This window comes from Phalaenopsis equestris, unplaced genomic scaffold, assembly GCF_001263595.1.
Source record: "Phalaenopsis equestris unplaced genomic scaffold, ASM126359v1 Scaffold000006, whole genome shotgun sequence".
Lineage (NCBI taxonomy): Eukaryota > Viridiplantae > Streptophyta > Magnoliopsida > Asparagales > Orchidaceae > Phalaenopsis > Phalaenopsis equestris.
In genome coordinates this window covers 2,248,714-2,270,033 of record NW_018164448.1, presented here as the reverse complement: position 1 = coordinate 2,270,033, position 21,320 = coordinate 2,248,714, and the positions used below count along the sequence as shown (strand labels likewise).

Here is a 21,320-nt window from a genome sequence, read left to right as displayed (position 1 = left end):
ATAAAATAAACCATAAACCTTATCTAATCCTCGTATTAGATAGGGGAACTTGTCGGCAAATAAGACAATTTCGCAAACAATCAGAGGTATGATGCTTCAACTTGAAAAGACCTTAATGGGCCAAGTGGCTAAGTTGCGGGATGATTTTATGGGGAAGCTCCAAGAAGTGCGAAGTACCTATAAAAAAGAGATGAGCGACATACATGTTAGCTTAGAGGAAATGCGTGGGGACATTTCGTTGTGCAAGAAGGCACTCTCATCATCCACAAGCCATCCCACTTTCGAAGCCAGGAGGATCGAAGTTCCAAAACCTATGAGTTTTGGAGGTACTCGCAACGCAAAGGAAGTAGACAACTTCATATGGGGACTAGAGCAATACTTTGGAGCGATGGGGATTGTCGATGAAGATGCAAAAATTCAATTTACTTCTCTTTATCTCTCAGACATCGCTATGCTTTGGTGGAGAAGAAGAAAAGAAGATGTAGAGAAAGGTTTGTGCACCATGTCCACTTTCAATGACTTCAAGAGGGAGCTAAAGAGACAGTTTTATCCCGAGAATGCCGAAGACGAGGCTCGAGCCCGGCTGCGAAGGCTTAAGCAAGAAGATTTGATTCAAGACTACATCAAAGAGTTTACAAGCCTAGTTCTTGAAATCCCAGATATATCAAATAAGGATGCTCTCTTCAACTTCATGGACGGGCTTCAACATTGGGCAAAGACCGAGCTTAGGAGGCGAGGAGTGCAAGATCTTGTCATTGCCATCGCGGTTGCCGAAAATTTGGTCGATTATTCAAAGGAGCCTAGAAAACCTGAAAACAAGAAGAGTTGCAACATCAAAGATGGGGATGACAAAGGCAAAAACAAGGAAGAGAAACGTCGTGAATCAACTCTAACAAAGGCATGGGGTAAGGGGAAGACCAACAACAAGCCATATTAAAACCGCTGCTTTCTTTGTGAAGGACCTCATTGGGCAAGAGATTGCCCTCAAAAGAAGGCCCTCAACTTTCTGCTTGCAAGTCATAAAGAAGAAAGTGACAGGGAAAATGACGTGGAGGCACATGTGGGATCTCTTCAATAGCTGAATGCAATGCAAGCTCCAGCAAAACCCCAAGGGAAGGGGTTACTCTTTGTAGAGATGACAATAGGAGGGAAGACTACCAGGGCAATGGTAGAAACGGGGGCTTTCCACAACTTCATCTCCAGCGAGGAAGCAAAGAGATTGGGGTTGCAGATGACTAAAGGAGGGGGCTTTATCAAAGTCATCAACTCAGCAGAGATGTCGATCGACGGATTGGCTAAAGGAGTCAAGACCAGCATTGGAGCATGGTTAGGTAATCTTGATTTCTCTGTCATTCCTTTGGATGATTACAAAGTTGTCCTGGGAATGAACTTCTTAGAGCAAGCAAGAGCATTCCCAATGCCATTTGCCAATAGCCTATGCATCACAGAAGGGAGTCTAGCTTGCTCAATACCAATAATAAGGTTAAGCAAGCAAGGATCCAAAACGTTATCGGCAATCCAGTTCAGGGATGACATTTCACAGGACAAAGGGGACAACTTGGCTATCCTTCATAACAATGAAGAAGAAAAGTCCCAAAGAGTTGGGATGCCAAGGAACGTGATGGAGTCAGAGTCAAGAGATAAGCCGCCAGCCAGGAAGATGTGTTGCACCAAGGAGAAGCCAAAGATTGCCAAGTGTGGGGGCAAATCGAAGAGGCAGTTTCGAAGGTGCAAGGGAAGCCGCAATGAGGGCACTGCGGGTTTAAGTGGGGGAGAGTGTCACGCTCTGCCATATTCAAGAAGTCGTCAAGACGAACACGAGATGGAAGATTCTAGAGAAGGTCAGGATATAAGCAGTCATCAAAGGGGCTCTAGAAGATTTCGCTACATTCAGGAAAGAGCAAGAAGGAAAAGCTCTAAAGAGAATCTAAGAATAACCTAGAATGTTCTAGAGTTATGTATGTACATAAGAATAGTCTAAGAGATAGAATATTATATTGTAATCTAGAAACTTCTCTTGGACTTGGAATAGTCCCACATTGGCTAGATGAAAGGCCAAAGACATGGAGGAGGCTATAAATAGGAGCTCCTCCCCTCATTTGTATTTACCCAAGCATTGAATCAAAACATTCTAGTATTCAAGTGCTAATTATTACTTTCTCTCTATTATTCTTCTTAAGAGTGCTTGAGGCTCATAAATCCAGTGTTGTGAGGGGTAAGGCTGATTTAGTGCTAAGAAAGAGCGCTAAAGCCGCACGGCGCTAAAGCCGGCACGGGTGACTTGAGGAAAGTTATTCCGTGACAGTGCTGACATTATTTCAAATACATTATACTTTGCATTGTATTTTGAGTACTTTAGAATTTCAAATACTTGCAATCAAATAGGCCATTGGTGAGATGTGCACCACTGCAATCCTCTCAAGCTCACAATGAATTTATCTATATGACCAATAACATAGAGAAGTATAGTTCATTTTATCTCACAATTTACAAATTTCATAAAAAAGTAAATAATGCAAATACAGGATAAAGTATTGTGATGGAAATGGTCTTAAATGAAAACTGACACCCTCAAAGCATTTCTAAAATTTTTTGCAACTTTGGTAAACTTGTCAAATGAATAGTCAAGGATCATATCAATAACTCAAAGGGCGGGAATATATAAATTAATAAGTACCATACAAGATAAAACTATATGTTAAACTAGACAGCATGTAGGAATATCAAAGTGACACATCAATACCTCAATTTTAGCCCAGTGCTCATAAGCAGAATATTTATCCCACAAACGTGATTGTGCTAGATCTCTATAAAGGAAGAATTCTTCGGTTATCTCCTTCCTCTGACGAGCATCCATTGTGGGCAAATACATTATTATACCCACCTACAAGAAAATGAAATATAATTAGCAATTAAATGACTGTGAAGTGAGATTGCATAATAAACTATTATAGTATACAATAAATTTAATTTCATGATAAAAAAATAATAATAAAAAGTCAAAGAGCATAAAAATCTTAAATTCTCAACCACCACTAACGCCATCATTCAGGTTAAAGTAGTTTCCATCAAAGCCAGAAATTGCTTTAAAACAGAATATACATTTTAAAATAGAAGCTACAATAGCTCGGTTATAAATAATAATAGCAAAAGAACTGATATGGATGCTAAACAAGTGGTTCATGTAAAAAAAGGCCCAATAATTCCAAATAACCCTTGCATAGTTTACTCAAGGTTTATCAAGTAATTTAACAATTTGCTACATCATGAATGTTCAGTAATAATCAACCAGCAGTCCACTAAACAGAAGTTAATTGGATGTAATATCTTGATTTTGTAGGTTATCAAAATGTTAATGTCATTAAGTTATTTAATTTTGAAATACTTTCAAATAAGCACTCAAACTAATTTTTTGAATTGTATTTCTATTAATATATCCAGTTTTACAAACACCAGCACCAGAAATGTCACTATTGTGATAATATTTTGGGTTCCAAAGAGGACGATTTATGGAAACCAAACCAAACCAAGTGTTAGCTTATTTGTATGTTATACTCGTTTAGCCCACATGGATGTTGGGTGTCTATGTTTAATCTATAATACAGTTATTGAGACCAAAAAACATATGCTATTATTTGGAAGATAGAATCATCTATCCACCAAAAAATTGAAAGCACTCAAGTGGTCAACTTAATTGTTTAATCTAATCGTGTTCATAAATTCATGTGATGCAAAGCCCCTTGATATAACTTTCTTGATTATGTATGGGTTTGGACCTAAAAAAGAATGTTGGTGTAATATTGATAGGACATTTTAAAGTGTAATCATACCACATAATGGTGTCAGATGCCAATAATAGTTTTGAGAATATGCCTTTCAGTCATAATGGGTGGAAGTTAATTGGGAGGTATGAATAAATACGAAGTTCTATGTGGGCCCAAATACCCGTTATTGGGCATTGTATTGAATGATTGATTAATACTAACTGATCCCTTAAAAAAGTGTTAAAATGGTCCCAGGTTTAATGGGGGCTAAAATTGTTTTCCCGGACGTTTATATCAACCCATACCTTGGGACTAATTTAACATTTTTATAGACTCTGAGACTAAAATGAATCCATGTAAATAGCCAGGAGACTATTTTAACACTTTATCAATTGAATCCTTAGAATTTAGAATATAGTTACAGAAAAATACCAGTGTCGCTATTATAGGTGTAGCTTTTTGCTCACGCACCTTTAATAGTAGTTGGTGGATGATCAAGTTGCCATTGTGTTAGTTGTGCGTATCCTTTGCTTGGTATATTATGTAGATTTGATTCGTGATAGATAAATTCTTATATATTACATGCATGCTAATTAGTAATAAAAATATATTACAATTAGTATGGTTATAAGTTTACTCTTCATTTCAATGACTCGAGGCAGTTAATTCCCGTTGAAATTTGAGTTGCTCATCTATTTATTATTACTGATTTTCAAAGGATATTCTTGTAGTCATGTAGAATATTGATCTAATAGTTGTGTTAGTTTTGCACAGATGTTTCAGGTATCTCGTTTCATACTTACTAAATGTTATTTACTCAAATATGGTGCAAGAAAAGCTATTTGGGGCTTAGCACACTTGTATGTAAAGTAAAATCAATTATTTATCTTCAGGAAATATACCGATATCCATTAATGGATGAGAACATCAAAGTAGGCAGCAATAACAATCTCTGTTTTGAAAGGCATTAAGGCGCCCCCTTGGCGAGGCATGAGGCAATATGCCCCAACCCACTAAGGGGAGTGTGATCTTCATAAGGCGTACGCCCCCATATGCCTTTTACAACCAGAAAGAAATTTTGCACCCCACGGGGTTGTATGCCTCCGGCGACTAAGAAATAAAAATAAAAACCTAATGTCGGATACCAACCCAAATTATCATCGCAGGGTCTCTTCCGCACTCTTCAACATGCCTCCAGCCGCCTCCTTCCTTCCCTTCCGTTCATCTTTCAATTGCATGCAGAGACCAGCACTCATAAGAGCATTAAACCATGCACTAAAGCCCCCCACTAAAGTACAAGAGAAATGCAAGAAAGCATTAGAAGTTACAAAAGTCAAAGCACAACATGAAAATATATTAAGTGACATTAGAAGTAGTCCAACAAATGTTTGTGAATGTCAACACTAATTCATCATTACTAAACTTCTCTATGAGGACACAGAATTAGAGAACCAATAGATTATTTCACCATAACACAAGCCAAGAATTATACTCTAAATTCCAAGTGGAAGATAAATGAAAAAAAAGATGCATATTGGGCAATTGGTAGATTCTGCTACTCAACTGGAGATGTTTAATGTTATCGACGACTCATATTGTATGTCTATGTTTGAAGCAGTTACTAATTTTGAATCTGATTTTACTACACTACAATGCTTGAATTAAGAATTTGGATACCAAATGATACAATTGCTATAATCAATAAGCTGTTAGAGGAATATAAGAAGACATGGAAGAAATATGGGCGCTTGATTATGTCAAAAAATTGAACAAATGAAAAATGACATTAATTAATTTTTTTATTAACAGTCTGATAGGAACTTTTTTTCTTAGATCTGTAGATGCTTCTAGGCTATAAAGAGTGATGAGTACTTATTCACTTATTTGGATGACGTGATTGAAAAAGTATGGAAGAAAAATATGGTACAAATTATAATAGAAAATGTGATATCGAGAGTTAACCCAAACCACAATGAGAAAGCAAATATTATTACTAAAAAGCTTATAAGGGGTTACAACCACACACGAAAACGAGAAATAACAAAACACAACACACTATTAGGGTGAATCTCGGGTGATGGTGATGGTCGTTATGAGGGGCTTAAAAAGGTGGCGGTTGAGATTATGGGTAGTTGAATAACAAGGGAGTCAGGGACAGCGCTTCCAACAACAGCAGTTTGTTGTTCTGGGGCAACAATAGTGAGGGGGGATCGGAATAGAGGTGGCAGAAATAATGTGGAAGAGTGGGGAGGTTGCCAGCTGCAAGTTAGAAGGGTTGAAAGACTAGTAGGTGGCTAGAACGTGTGGCGGGTAGGTATGAGGGCAACAACAAAGGTGTTGTCCTAGGAAGTGGTTGCAATAATTATAGTGACGGCGGCAGCAAAGCGAAGATTGCGAAGGATAGAGAAAGTTGAGGATAAATATCACCTTGGAAGGGAGATACAGTTGGAGCACCACTCAACCCTTGTAGGAGAATCAAAGCCTCGAAACCAGATACAGTTGGAGCACCACTCGCCCTTGAATACAGCCCTAGACAATAAAATAATGGACACTGACAGTTGTCCTGATAGAAACAAAATAAAAAACTGAAGCATAAAGATGACAAAAACATATAAATAGCATCAGGGTAATTAGTTGTGGATCCCCTGTCACAAGGAAGTGGTAAATCCACGTAATGAAGTCAGTCGGCCCTCAATTCACAGTTCTAAACAGATCACGGGTCATTAGGAAGCTTTCGCGACTGGTTCAGTTCACGAGAAGGCATCCATGTGCGTGGGCGCTCCCATATCAATTTCCTAGGGATGGGGGAGCTTCGACTTCATTCGGCGAAGCTTCTGTCTTCTCGTAGTATCGTGTAAGGTCGATCAAGTTGGAAATAGTAAAAATGTAACAATCTCCTGATAAGTCAATTAAGTAGGTATTGTCATTCCAAAGTGTATCCAGATATAATAAATATATATATCCTCCTTTGGAACTAGAAATGCACCTGGATGGGTGATCCCGAGAAAATAGTTGTGTAAAAATTATATAGTTGACTCCGCTATGCAACGGTGTCAAAAGCTTGATACAATATTTTATGAATAAAAAATTTAAGCAATTAATGTTGAGATTCTACGCAAGTATACGTATCGTTATCAAGTAATAAAAAAGTTTCTATTTAAGCCCCAAATATCGATCCCACGGAAAAGGTTTAAATTTGAAATAATAAATTTACTAGAAAATTCACAGAAAATCAATACGAAATTACTATCACTAATTTTGAATGTTGAGATATTATCAGAACTAAATTATTTAACTAATAAAAAAACTGAAATACAAAGTTTAAACAGTAACTACTAAACTATTAAACTATTAAACTATGTTTATATAATGAAGATTTCTTATGTGAAAAAACATCTTTCCCACTACAATAAGGTTTTGTTAAATTAAGATGAAATAAATGGTTCAATTATGTATTGTGTCAAATAAGAGCAATTTTAATTATCCACACTGATACAGTGTTATAGAAAATCATTGGTTAATCTGAGGTTTAGTCCCTATATCCGTGGCTAGGCTAGGAGGATACTGGCTTCCACTTCCCTTCACCTGAAGGCTAACTCTCGCTTTAGTTTTTAAACACTAAGACCGAATTGAGGATTTTAGTCTGTCACCCTAAAGGTTATCTAATTCTACGCCTAACAAAGTATATTTCCCTATTTATTTGCACCTTATTTATTTGCATTTAATTCCTTGCATTTAATTCCATGAACAAAGTTCTCCTTCATTGAATCAAATGTGATTCTCACTCTATTGTAGAACTCATACTCTATTTTCCGGATTATATATTTCACAACATATTTTAACAATTAAATTGGCAAGATCAAAAGTAAATTAAGTTCGAAGTTGCAAAATCATCACAATTTATTATATATTTTAATTTTGACACATCAATATTATCTCTTCATTTCATCATATCTCATAATAGGGAGAAAGATAAAGTAAACTACTCAGACTTCATGAGAAAGATACAATAAAATATAAATTTTATATATAAAAAAAAGTTCATACAACACTAATAAACAAACAACACTTATCTGAAACTCTTTCTCAAAACAAATCCCTTGTAGCATCTTCTAGGAAATAAAGGAAGAAGAAATCTATCACTTTTCTCATTCTTCAACACTCTTAGAATAAAGTTCACACTTAATCTCACCACAAAACTCTAAATTATAAGAACAATGGATTCTAAATGGTTGTGGAATGAAAAATGAAGGAATGTGTTGTGTGGAAAGTTGAAATGGGGCGATGCAATGGCAGGAAGAGTCACTTTTTTTATCAATTTCGGCCACAAATTAAGCCTAGAGTCGGTTCTCCGAAAGGTGCCTCCAAAAACTCTTCAAAATGCGTCCAGATTAGTCGAATCTTCTAGAAATTGGGGCTGAACCGACATTGGCACCGTCGACACTCATTTTTGCGTCGTTGGCGCCAGTGTCCGTAATTAAATTCAATGCTCTCTGTCAAACGGTGTCGTCGGCGCTGAACAAATTTCAACCTCTTCCCTTTTGCTTCAAATTTCATTATTGTTGCCTCATTTTTGCTTCTTTCTTGTTTCAAGTCCTAAAATATAACAACCTGCAAGAAAACATACAAATGTCTTCCATTAAAATGCAATACACAAAAAATGAGTATATATTTTTGGTGTATCAAAATTCCTCAAACTTACATGTTACTTGTCCTCAAGTAAATTCTCTACTGCGTAAAAATATAACTTATGGTAAAGAATTTAACTTCTAGATTTTCATATCTTAGTCCACTAAGTACAATAGTATAACTTAAGAAAAATTTAAAACAACTCCAGTTAATACTAAATGTATAAGAATATTTAGTAATCAAGTCCAAGATTTCTGATTCTCTATTCTTTTCAAGAAAAATTGCAAATTATCATATTAAAGTCACTTAAAATATTCATATGAAAATAACTTCATAAAACTTTACTAGTAAATAAACTAATACTCAAATAAAAATTTAGAAAATGTAACAAACTTTCTTTTTTAAATTGATTCAATTGAAGCTAATTTTTAATTAGGCATTTCCTCAAGCTTCTCCCCACGTCTTTTCTTTTTTTTTTCTTTTCTTTCCTTTTCTTTTTCTTTTCTATGTGTGAGGATTATTATATCTGGTAAGTCTTTAATGATTTTGAACTTCACTATCATCTTCTTAATCTTCTTAAAGTCAAAAAGTCAAAAACTTGTCACATTTATTCACTTAACAAATTTATATTAACTTAAAGATTTCATAAAGTTTAATTATTTTCTTCTTACATGAACTTTTAAGATTTTTAATATTTCAAACATAGAATTTTCTTTACTTAAAATAGAAAAACATAGTCATTTTCTTTTATACCAAATATTTTAATCTCTAAAATTAACCTTTATTATTGAAATTTTTTACTTAAGTTTACTATATATTTAGAAACATAAATATAGTTATCTAAAGATAACCCCTAATACCAAAGGTCATGTTAAATTAAAAAAAAAAAATTTGAAAATATAGTTAAGTGATGACAAATAAAATTAAATTTCTTTCATTAAAAAAAAAATTTTCTTTCCCCCCAAACTTAAATTTTTAAAAAACTTAGCATGAAGAACTGAAAAATAAAAGGTGAAAGCAAACATTAAATACATAAAGAAAAGAGATACCTGTTGAACGTTCTGATTTTGAAACTTTAATTTTTGAAATACTACAGGTGCTAATATAAAAAGCTACAAGACTTAAAACATTAAACTTAAAACATTAAATTAACATTAAATTATACATAATACATATAAAATCTGCTGAGAAAGAGTTAATTACACCACATTCAACAAAATACTGAAATTAACAAAGTCTCACAGTCTAACATAACTAAACTGAATTTCAGAAACGAAAACAGTTTTACAAACTACAGTTCACAACTCAACATAACTATAAAACAAAGTCTCACAGTCTAACAAACAGTCTCTACAATATAAAAAAAAACAAACAACAAAATAACAAAGTATAATCAAACATAAACTAAAAAAAATCATCAATCATCATTATCTTCTTCTTCTTCTACACCCAAATTTTGTCGCTGATATGGAGTAAAAACAGGGTGAGTAGGAAACTGAACTGAATGATCACCCTTCATATATCTCACCAACGCATCATCATAAGCAGCATCATATTCGAACTCTTGTCGTATTAAAGCCGTATTAAAGCATCTGTGTGAGCATTTCTGACATCCATGTTCTGCAACCTATGATTCATTCTTAAAATATCTCCTTGTTTGATCATCACCTGGTTTAAAAGTTCTCTGTTAATAGGGTCACTAGAAGTAGGGGTCCTCGAAGTAAAAGGAATATCTTTGGTCTTACTCCCAGATCTCCAATCAACATGAGATTCATATGTTTTTATATTGGAAGGCCCAATAGGTCTTAGAGGCTCAATCCTCTCTTCCGCAGGTCTAAAATCAACTAATGCTTGTTCACAGTGTAAAAAAAAATGCAGGGTGTGTCAAACCACCAGTGGTCTCTCCCAAAGCAATAGATCTAGTGTTCATATAGATAATAGAGCTTATATTTATCCTCATCACATGTTGAATACAGAAGTTCAGAATGGCCCTATCCTTGGTCACCTCACTATGATGATTTGAAGAATCATTCTTCCAGAAATAAAGTTGTGTCAGACCTTATATACTACATTAAGCATAGAATAGAAAGAGGAAAATTTAGAGGAAAATTTACTTTAACACCATTTTTTGACTTTCCAGGTCCCTCTTCCATTAGTAAGAAAATTAATACTTCATCTAAGGCTTCATTAGTAGCAGAAAATAATTTATACTGGCAACTGTAAACATCTTCCAACTGATAAAACTCATTAATTTTTCTTGGAGAAAACTCCACTTTTCTCCCACGAATAAAATCATCATCAGAAGCTTCAGTAAAATTGGCATAGAATTTCATCACTATACCAATAATCGCATCGATAGTAAAATAACAGAAATTTTCCCACTGCCGAGCATTGATTAATCGCTGGACTTCTCTTTCTGGATTTTTAAAACCACGATCCGGAATTACTTTTGTATGCTCAAGTAGACTATTGAAACGAGTACTAGCCCTGAAGCTAACAAATTTTTGTTCATCAAAATCTAATTTTCTCTTTCCTTTGCTCGTTCTAGGAGCCATGAGAAATCTAAAAAATTCGAAAAAATTCTGAAAATCACAAAGTAAAACGCTTTAAACTTAAATCCACTAAGTAAAAGTTCTTCACCAAAAAATTTTCTCAAAAATCTTAAAAATAAAATTCCAAAATTTTCAGATCTAGGCAATGTGAGATAAATCCTTGGTAAAAATCAATATTTTTTAACTCAAAGTGTACCTCTTACCTAGAGAAGATGAAATCCAAAGTTCATTTGCCTTAAAATTGCCTCAAATTCAAGCAAATGCAAGCCCTAGGAGCAAAAATTGGAGGTTGAAGGTGACTCAAACGGTAAAAATGGCGGTTTACGGTGAAAATCGCAAATTTAAAGAGTTAAAGGTTGCTCTCAGGTCGAGGGCGTCGTCGGCGCCCATTTGTGCAATAACAATACATGCATGTTCCATTGCTGCCTAAAATTTATTTTTTTAATTTTTTTTTTAATTTTTTTTTAATTTTCAATTTCCTTTCAATTTTCTCCAAAAATTTTTTAGTATTTTTAAACACAAATTTTTATCTAACAATAATTCACAAATATTTTCAGAAACAATCATTTTTACAAACAACAACAAACTAACTTTTATATATGAAAATACAATTTTATAAACACATTTTTCTAATCACACTTTCACACATTTTAAGCAAACTAAATTATAAATCAGCGTCGAAATCAAGCCACAACACTAAACGCTGACATAAAACTATACACACAATCAAAGTTCAGAATTCTAAAGCAAAGCAAACTAAATCAAATCCACACAATTACATTAAGTACATAAGTTTTTTAAACTAGTAGAGAGTTCAAATTCTTTAATTATGTTGTCTCATCTTCAGTGTTTTCTCCTCCTCTGATATCTCTCATTGACTAGTAATGAACATACAAATTGTAGAAGGGTCAGTACGGGAACTGATTAGTCAAATTTTCTTCGATCCATCTTTTTCCTTTAAACATCTGCACTAATCCTGCTTCAAATGTTCCAATATGATAAAAAAAAATTTTCATCCTCCAATCTAGGTGATCAAAAAGGTACTTAAGACCTCCTATTGCATTCGTAATACTCTGAAGTTCTCTTTCAATTTTCTTCAATATCTTTTCCATAGCAAGTGAACTTCCAATTGTTTGTGGCATCAATGAGGTTAAAGCATGTGATAAATGATCCAAAATAATATCTAATGCTTCATTCCCATTACCAACATAATTATCATCAATATGTAATAAAATTTTTTCTCAACTTTCATATTGAACTTGAGATTGACTGCAAAGTAGAAAAATTGTGGAAGGATGTCCAAGTCCATAAATTGACACATTCATACTAATACCCATAACAGATTTCAATATGATAGATTCTATATCAATGAGTTTTTCTATTTGAATGCAACAATTCAAAATAGTATTTTCTTTGGTGACTCTACTAATCTTTATGGTATAGAGTAATTTTGCAGAAATGAAGAAATGTCACTGTTTTGATATTGGATTAAGCAATGAAACATAGAAACTAACATATTATTCATCTCACATTTCCCAAATATCACTTTCATCCGTCAGAAAATTATAATCTTACATTAAATCTCTTGTAGGGATGAAATTTGTATAATGACATATTGGAACGTTTTCTATCATATACAACTTATTGATTCGCGCAGGAGTAAATGGTATAGCCTTAACTCGTACGAAGACAACTCATTGGGTAATTTCATGTAACTTGACATAGAATTCATTCACTATTGGTACAACAACTGCAGCGGTAGTGCAGCACAAAACTTCTCATCGCCTTTGTACAATGATTTTATCAATCGGAGAAATTGGATTAATCAATTCGTGATTGAAAAAACCTCTCTCCTTGATACGTCTCTTCTTTACAATAATTTTGTCATATAATCTTTGCGAGTCAAAACTGATAAACTTTCTTCTATTGAAAACTCCATACCTGAAAGTACTTCTGGAATTGGAGGTCATGAAATTCGAAAATAGGAAGTTTCTAGTCGTCCAAGATAGGTTTTAGGACTTTAAAAACTTCTCCCGGCAGTTATTACGGAGCGAAATCCCACCAAAGTCCGCCGAAAAGGGCAAAACTGTTCTCAGCGCCTGCCGACACTTTGGTCTGTTTACGCGGGTGCCGTCAGCGCCCATTCTTGCACCGTCGGCGCTAGTGGCAAAAAATTGCGACTTTATCATTTTTTCGATCAATTCGATTACAAATTTTCCTCTAATACAAATATTTGTCTTAATTTATAATGTATAAAATTGTGTGAGATTATTATCTACTAATATATAAACACTTTATCTATATATATATATGTTGTCTCTCATAAATCGCTTCGTTTAACGTCGTCAGCCTGACATACCATTTGATTAGTTGGGTTGACTTAACATTAAAACTTCTTTAAATTATGGTATGTGCCCTTCATAATAATGTTTCAATCCATGTTCATTAACTTTAAATAACTTTCCAGTGTTATGATTTTTAACAACAACAGTTCCATAATGATAAACTTTAATCACTTTAAATAGTCATAACTATCTGGATTTCACTTTAAACCCACATAAAGAAGGGCAATCGACCCTCAATTCAATGTTTTGAATAGGTCCCAGATCACTAGCAGGCTTCCGCGTTCACTTCAGTTCACGAGATCGCAAGAAGGCATCCTTGGACGCAGGCGCTCCCGCATCTTTATGTGTCAAATTATGTGAATGCGAGTAAAAGGGTAGTTGTAAAAAGACAACATATTCATTGGACACCTTGTGCAACACATGTACTGACATAATGTTAGAAGATGTAGGAAATTTGAAGATTCATAAAAGCACACTTGAAAAAGCAAAATAAGTTGTTAAATTTATTTACGAGCACACATGGGATATTGAGTTGATGAGATCTTTAAAAAAAGATAGAGAATTCGTTCATTCATCATCATACGGTTTGTTGTTGTATATTTGACTCTTCAAAAAATTTACCAACTAGAGCAATTACCTCAAGCAATGTTCTCCTTAGAAGCTTAGTATTCTAATCAATGGGTAAGAAAACAAAAGGTATAAATGCTTAAGTTAATATTTTGTTCGATCCATATGGTTGGGGTCATCTTGCTTATTGTATCAAGAGTGCAATTCTTCTTTTATGTGTTATAAGAAGAGTTGATTCAAAAGAAATGTCAGTCATAAGTTATATTTATGAGTTAATAGATTCAGCAAAAGAAAAAAATTATTTTTAATTGTGGCCACAAGAAAAAGAAATATGAACCTATTTTGAGAAGAATGATGCAAAATGGGAAGTCCAACTTCATAAACCATTATATGTGGCTAGTTATTATTTAAGCTCTCACTATTGGTTTGAAGATAATTTCTTTGATGACAAGAGGTGAAGCAATACTTAATTGCTTGTATGGATAGAATATTGGATTTTGAAAATCGCCAAGCTGATATTCAACTAGAATTCTATAATAACTTAAAATGATATTTTGGGAGTAGAGTTGATATAGACCCAAGCAAGTTAAGATCTTCTGCTGATCGGTGGAGGAGATTTGGTGGAAAAACACCAAAAATAACAAATTTTACAATTTGAGTTCTTAACCTCACCTGCAATTTATCTAGTTACAAAAGAAATTGTAGCACTTCTGAATCGGTAATAAATTTTTACGTTATAAAATTCTTAATATTTGCTTTTATATTTTTATTTTTTAAAATGATATTTTTTAGCTTAAATTCATACTAAGAAGACGACAAGTTGGAGCACATGAGATTAAACAATTTGGTGTATTTAAGATACAATACTAAATTGAGAAAGAGAAATATAAGAAAAAAATAAGACACTTTGATAATATTGGTAAATGACATGGACTTTGATGATAACTGGATTATTGAGAAAAAAAAATTTGATGCTTCCAGAAGAACCTTCTTTGGTGAATGAAGAACATGTATTAAAGTTTGATGCAATCAGAAATGTGCTCACAAAATCTTACACAAAGAAGAAATGATGTTTTACAACATACTCTCATAGGAAAAGGAAGTTGAATGAAAAAATGAGTTCTATATTTACTTTTAATGGTCATTTACACAATTACACATTCTTATAGGAAAAATATCCTAAATATTTATGATTGTCATTTTGTTTATTTTTATAATATAGTTACTAATGATAAAAAGAAACAAATTGTGAATGCACAGCATGACGGTGACAAATTGACTAGGCAATAAAATGTAGCAACATGAATGACCTAATTGTAATTTGGACAACTATTGGTGAAGAAGAAGAAGATTTTAAGGATAAACTTGAAGTTCAATCACTCAGATCCATTGGGCATAACTAAATTATTTTTTGACTCAAACATCTTTACTTATTTTTATATGTTTTTACTTTTTTAGTAGAATTAAGCTAATAACTTCAATATTTTATTCCTAGAAGACTTGTTTTTAAATTAATGAGTATAAATTCTTATTTTTATTTTTAATAATTATGTCTTATATTTCTAAAGGCCTTCATTTGAGTAGAACTAAAACTTAATGAATGGAATGTAATTTTAGTAATAGTAACTCTAATGACAGAAGTGTAACTTTGGGTGATCAAATTATTAAAAGGTGTGAACGATTTAGATACTTTGGTTCTGTCGTTCAAATATAAATGAGGATGTTTATAGTAAAATTCAAGTTGGTTGGTTGATTCAAGTTGGTTGGTTGAAGTTTGAAGTTGAGGAATGCTTCTGGCCTTTTGTGTGATAGAAATGTTTCGCTTAGACTGAAAGAAAAATTTTATAAGATGGTGGTGAGACCTGTAATTCTCTATGGCGTTGAATGTTGGCCTCTAAAAGAAAAGCATGATACTAAGTTAATTGTTGCCGATATGAGAATGAATAGGTGGATGAGTGGCTTTACGTTTAGAGACAAAATGAGAAATGAATATATCTGTGATAGGGTCGGTGTAGCTCCAGTAACTTACAAAATTAGAGAGAGTCGTCTTAGATGGTTTGGTCAAATTAAATGCCGACCATCTGATGATCCGATTAGGAGATTAGATGTTTTAGATTCGACTTATGTTAAGAAAGGCAAAGGTAGACGTAGAAAGACTTGGGCTTATTGTATAAAAAATGATCATAATTTATTAGAACTAAATGAAAATATGACACTAAATAGGATGCAAAGGAGAAAAATGATTCATGTAGCAGACCCCACGTAGTGGGATGAATGTTTTTTTGTTGTTGTTGTTGTTGTTGTATACGTCTTATATTTCTTTTATGTTGTGGGACTTATGCACGTTGTTTTAGGGCTTCTGTCTCGCTCCGTAATAGCTAAAACGCCCTCGCCTTCTAAAATATTGATAAGAACCAAGGAAAATTTACATACGTACCACACAATTCTTATGTATTTACATAACTCACACCTAAACATTGATATTTACATACATCGCACTTTGTTGTTTCAAGCCTATGCATGAAAAAGTGTATTTCACTTTTAAAATTTGATAGTAGTGCTATTTTTATATAATATTAAAGATTTGTGTGTTATGTGTGTAAATATGAAAGTTTAGAAGTGAGAAATGTAAATACATAAGAACTGTGTGCCATTATGTAAATGTCCCTAAGAACAAACTTAAATACAGACTATCTAATGAAACAGTAAGTTAAAGTATAAAAATACTTGGAAACAAAAAAAGGTACCCATGAGAATATATCATCTTCACGAGAACTTGATGCTGGACTCATGAGACTCCTACTGCGAGCAGTCCATCGCTGCTCTATAGGAGCCGGAGCTGGCACATCTTCTCTCTCTATAAGCTTCTTCAACTCCTCCATATATTCCAAATCCTTCATGCTAGGACTTCCAAGTGTTCCTGCTGGGAAGCAAATCTCTGATACCCATTGCTGCCCACCACAATCAAAACCCAATATTTCATCACTCCAGCCAACACGGTACCCCTCTGATTTTTTCCAGTATTCAGCTTCGGCTTCGTTTACTTTTATGACATGATCTTTGTTAAGTGGGTCTAAAGCGAGAAGCTTATCCCTCAGCTCAGTGAAGGAAAGTTGATCTATATCTGGTTCATCGGGACTTTCACTAGTTCCACTAGATAAGTTTCAACAGATGAGGTAAATATCTCATTTATAAATCAACTACATAGCTAATAAACTTACCTATATTTCTTAAGTGACTGACGAAATAAATACTGGACATGTCGTACAGCTTCTTCTTCTCCAAATTTACGTGCCATGTTTGGCTTTTTCCACTTTGAAAAAGGATTACAACGTACAACAACCACAGTATCAGTATAAGGAATCCACAAGTATTTCAGATGTTTATATTCACCAAGCCATTTCCTGCAAATGTAGGAATGAAAACATTAATGGAATTCATTAAACATGGAAAGAAAAATTTATCAAATACTTTAATGGACATAGAATATCAAATATTGCTAAATAATATCATACAAACTCTGAAAAAATAATTTATATATTTACTTGTGATTTTTTCTGAGTTCATTAAAACTAGACACAAATGTATGCTCCACCAGCTCATGCCGATCAACACATTGAATGGTGACTTCTGCAACCACTCCCAGCCCACCCAGACTGCAGCGAACTAGATAAAACAGTTCTGGATCTTTATCAGGAGAAACCTCGATTGTTCCTTTGACGGGGGTCACTAGTTTCAGGCTGACAACCTGTTCGTCGATAGGAGGTAGCCTTGCTCCAGTACCATGGGCACCAACCTGAAGTGCGTAAGCATAAAAAAAATGAATAAAAATGTTTATTAAATGGCAAGAAGAAATATTATCTGGCATAGTCAACTGAGGCACTAATGACAAGCAGTATTTTGTGCATCTAAAAATATTTACAAAACTAGCCAGATAAGTGTCAAAATGGTCCCTTGATTTTTTTTATAGCGGGTCATTTTAGTCCAAAAATCTATAAAAGTGTGAATTTAGTCCCTAGACTCTTTTCATGGGGCTAAAATAATCCTCCTTAGGGACTATTTCAGCCCATTTTAAAAAGTTTAGGGACTAATTGGACATTTTTATTGAGTCTGGATCTAAAATAGTCTCATTTAAATAGCATGTGATAAAGCTAACTACGGATGAGCATAAAAAATGAATATAAATGTCTATAAAATGGTAAAACACAAATTAACAAATCATGGAAAGTAAGAGACGTGAAGAAATAATTTGAAAAATAAAACCAAATGGTTGAGAAACGAAGGGAGATGATGCAGTGCAGTTGAATGACTGCACTTATGAGCATGGTTCCAAATCAGGAACCCCAGTACAATTAAATGCAGAGAGTGGAAGAAAAATTAGGTTTTTTTTTTGTATGTAATCATGCAACAATAAATAAAGATTATTGACAATGTTATATATGAAACTTATCTGTAAATAGAGAGGCATAGATATGCAGAGTAAAGCTGGCAAAAGAGTTGAGGATAATCCTAATTAGGGAGACCCAGATGTGTAGAGTAGAACTGCCAAGAGGGCTGAAGATAATTTTAAATAGGGCATGCATCCAATAAAAGAGGAAGATGGATTTGAAAGATTAACAAATCAAGGGACGATATGGTACAAAGACTAAAGTGCACTGTACTTTTCAGCGAGTTCAACAAATTTACCTTCTTGGCAGATCCTAACAAACCCTATAGCCTTTTATCAGTGATGCCTATGGATGCAATAGAATAAAAAACATGGTTCTTTTTCTTTGTGTAGGCATGAGAGAGAGGATATGGATTGATTAAAGAGTAGAATTACATCAGGAGGAATCAAATAGCAGAGGGATTGTGAAGAGAAGAATCTTATCCGATGGAAAAAAACAGTAATGTGACTAGAGCTGCCATAATGTAGACCATGAATTAGTTAGCGAAGGAAAAAGCCCAGCTGCAATTCCATAGAATATTACTGTAACTGTATAATTAACTAATCAATCATCTCCATGTCTAAGACATCACTCCATGACTAATTCACGCTTACATTCATTTCTAGTAGATTTTTTGATGCATTTTATTGGGCGAGGAAGAAGATTGCAAGCACGATGTTTTCTTCGGGTATGTTTCGCTTGAAGGAAGTGGAGGTAATGCAAATGAATTTTACTTCACTGTTTCATATTGGTGTCTGGTATCAAAGCAAGTAATAGGCAATTTAATTTAACAAAGAAATATGCATGAATTGACAATTTCCTTAACAATCAAAGAGAAATGCTTAAAAAAATAATGTTTCATCATTGTGACTAATATGTGTCAGGCTTGCTGAAAATAAAACCCAAAAATATAATCATCAAACAAGAAAGAAAGAAAAATAAAACTTCTAGCTCATTTTTTCTCAACTAAGCAAGAAGGTTAAAGCTAATTTTAAGTTAATTGCTTTATTGTTTACATTTCATTTTCATTTTCTCTCTTCCACTTATTAGAGCCTAAGGGCATTATAGATGTATAGGAATTGGAGAGGTTTGCTTTATAATTTTACATTAAATATTTGGCTCCAGTGTAAGATAATAGGTAATCGATTTTTTTTATTTAAAAAATATGAATAAATTCTTCTTTTAAAAAAAAAAAACAATTCCTTGATAAATTCTAGTAAACAATGGAAACAGATGATCAATATTAAAATCAATCAATTTCTCCTCGACCAGACAAGTTGGTGGAAAACTAATTTTGAATCGATTCCTTTTAACATTTTCCTTCTATTTCATCTCCTGCAACTCACTTGAACCAATCAGTCAATCTTAAAAGTAAAAGATACAGTGCTATTATTACTGGATTATTACAAGAGCAAAATAAATTACTAGAACGTTAATGTTTGCACGTAAAGGGCTGGCAAAGCCAAAGAACAAAAACATTCACCAAAAAACACAGTGAAAAGTAGAGAAAAGGAGAGATATTTGACAGAAGTGACAAAAATTAACATAGACCTGCACAATGCCGCCGATCTGCTGTTCCCTAATGGAAGCAAAGTTCTGTAGCGTAAGCCCGTGCTCTTTGAGGGCGTCCACGAGCTGCGAAACCCTAGCCCCTGCCTGCACCCGAACTCTCTTCTTCTCCTTATCCACTTCCAGCACCTTATCCATGAGAGCAAGATTGACCATCCCCGCTCTCTGCAGCCCGATCCCATTGGGCGAGAGGCCAGATCCAACAGGTCTGATCTTTTGGCCGTGCTCGTGAGCATCGCGAACAATCTTCTCAAGTTCCTCGAGGTTCTCCGGCTGGAGGAAGACGCGAGTGTAGACCTCGTGAGTTCCACTCCAGTTGGTGACAGCGTGAAGCTCTTCGGGCAGCGGAGCGTAGCGAAAGATCTGAGCCTTCTTGTGCTTCGCGTTCTCGGGGAATGGGAAGGAGAAGTAGGTAGCAACGCCGCAGCCGAGGACGAGAACGAAGTAGCCAGCGTACTTCCGGAACTCGGGATCTGATGATGAAGAGGAAAATGGGCGGATGAGATCGAGCTGAAAGCTAGGGTTTAGGGTTTTAGACCGGTTGAGGGAGGAGCGGAGCATGCCGGCGCTCCGCCGGTACTGGAGCCAACGCTGCATCGATCGAGTCTCTCTCTCTCTAAGAAAATAAAAAAAAAAGACATCCTCGATTCCCTTGTGTTTAGAAGTAAAATTATTCTATGAGGGCAGGACTCCTGACTTAGAGATAATTCAGAGTTCATTAATATGATGATATGTGTGTTTTTCTGTCATCCATATCTGTAATACAGGATAATATTTCTATTATGTTATTTTACATTATTCAAGCGTTATTATATTATTATAACACTGAGAATATTTTTCGAACACAATAACACATGAATACTATCACAATAAAACCTGAATGATGTGAAATAACACGGGATAAATATTTTTTTGCGTTAAAACGATTTTTTTTTATTTTTTTGTCACATTCATGTTGCGTCATTTTATTGGACTTCGGACGTATCTCTATATCTAGAGTCCGGATGTAATATTTATTTTATATTGACATACCTAGCGCGTAAACTTCAGTTTTTACATACCAAATAAAGTTTATTTCAGTTTTTTTTTTTAGTTAAGATGATGATATTTTTTATTTGATATAATTTGAGTCGTATAAATATAAAAATTAAAATATGATTTATATATAAATGAGATATAATTTAGAAAGAACGCTCATTTTTATTCTTATGTATTTGTATATCTGACAGCTAAATTTACATATTTTTATGTTTACATACATAACACTCTGTTGTTTTAAATCTATGCATAAAAATATATTTTTTAATTTTAAAAAGTTATACTATTATCATTTTGTATATGATATAAGATTTTGAGTGCAATATGTGGAATTTGGAAATATGAATGTTTAGATGTGAGATATATAAATACATAAAAGAATTGTGTTTATCATGAAATTTACTCAAGTGCCTTAAAAAATTTATGGTT

The 21,320-nt window shown here is 33.9% G+C and overlaps 1 protein-coding gene across 3 annotated transcripts in view; it reads right to left on the bottom strand.

The window, feature by feature from the left end:
• LOC110018206 (L-galactono-1,4-lactone dehydrogenase 2, mitochondrial) overlaps window positions 1–20,519 on the bottom strand; it is a 31,570-nt gene extending 11,051 nt beyond the window's left edge. The window contains exons 1-6 of one of the 3 annotated variants that reach the window (XR_002293343.1): window positions 19,836–20,519; window positions 17,403–17,653; window positions 17,079–17,261; window positions 16,605–17,010; window positions 4,914–5,052; window positions 2,802–2,884 (exon numbers count right to left, since the gene is read on the bottom strand). Coding sequence is in view for 2 of the 3 variants with exons in the window: in XM_020715450.1 (XP_020571109.1) it covers window positions 2,744–2,884; window positions 16,605–17,010; window positions 17,079–17,261; window positions 17,403–17,653; window positions 19,836–20,450 (1,596 nt within the window). In the remaining variant the exon portion in view is untranslated. Of the gene's footprint in view, window positions 1–2,743; window positions 2,885–4,913; window positions 5,053–16,604; window positions 17,011–17,078; window positions 17,262–17,402; window positions 17,654–19,835 lie in introns of those variants that run through there. The other 2 variants (XM_020715451.1, XM_020715450.1) reach the window with 2 other exon arrangements.
• Window positions 20,520–21,320: the final 801 nt, after the last annotated feature.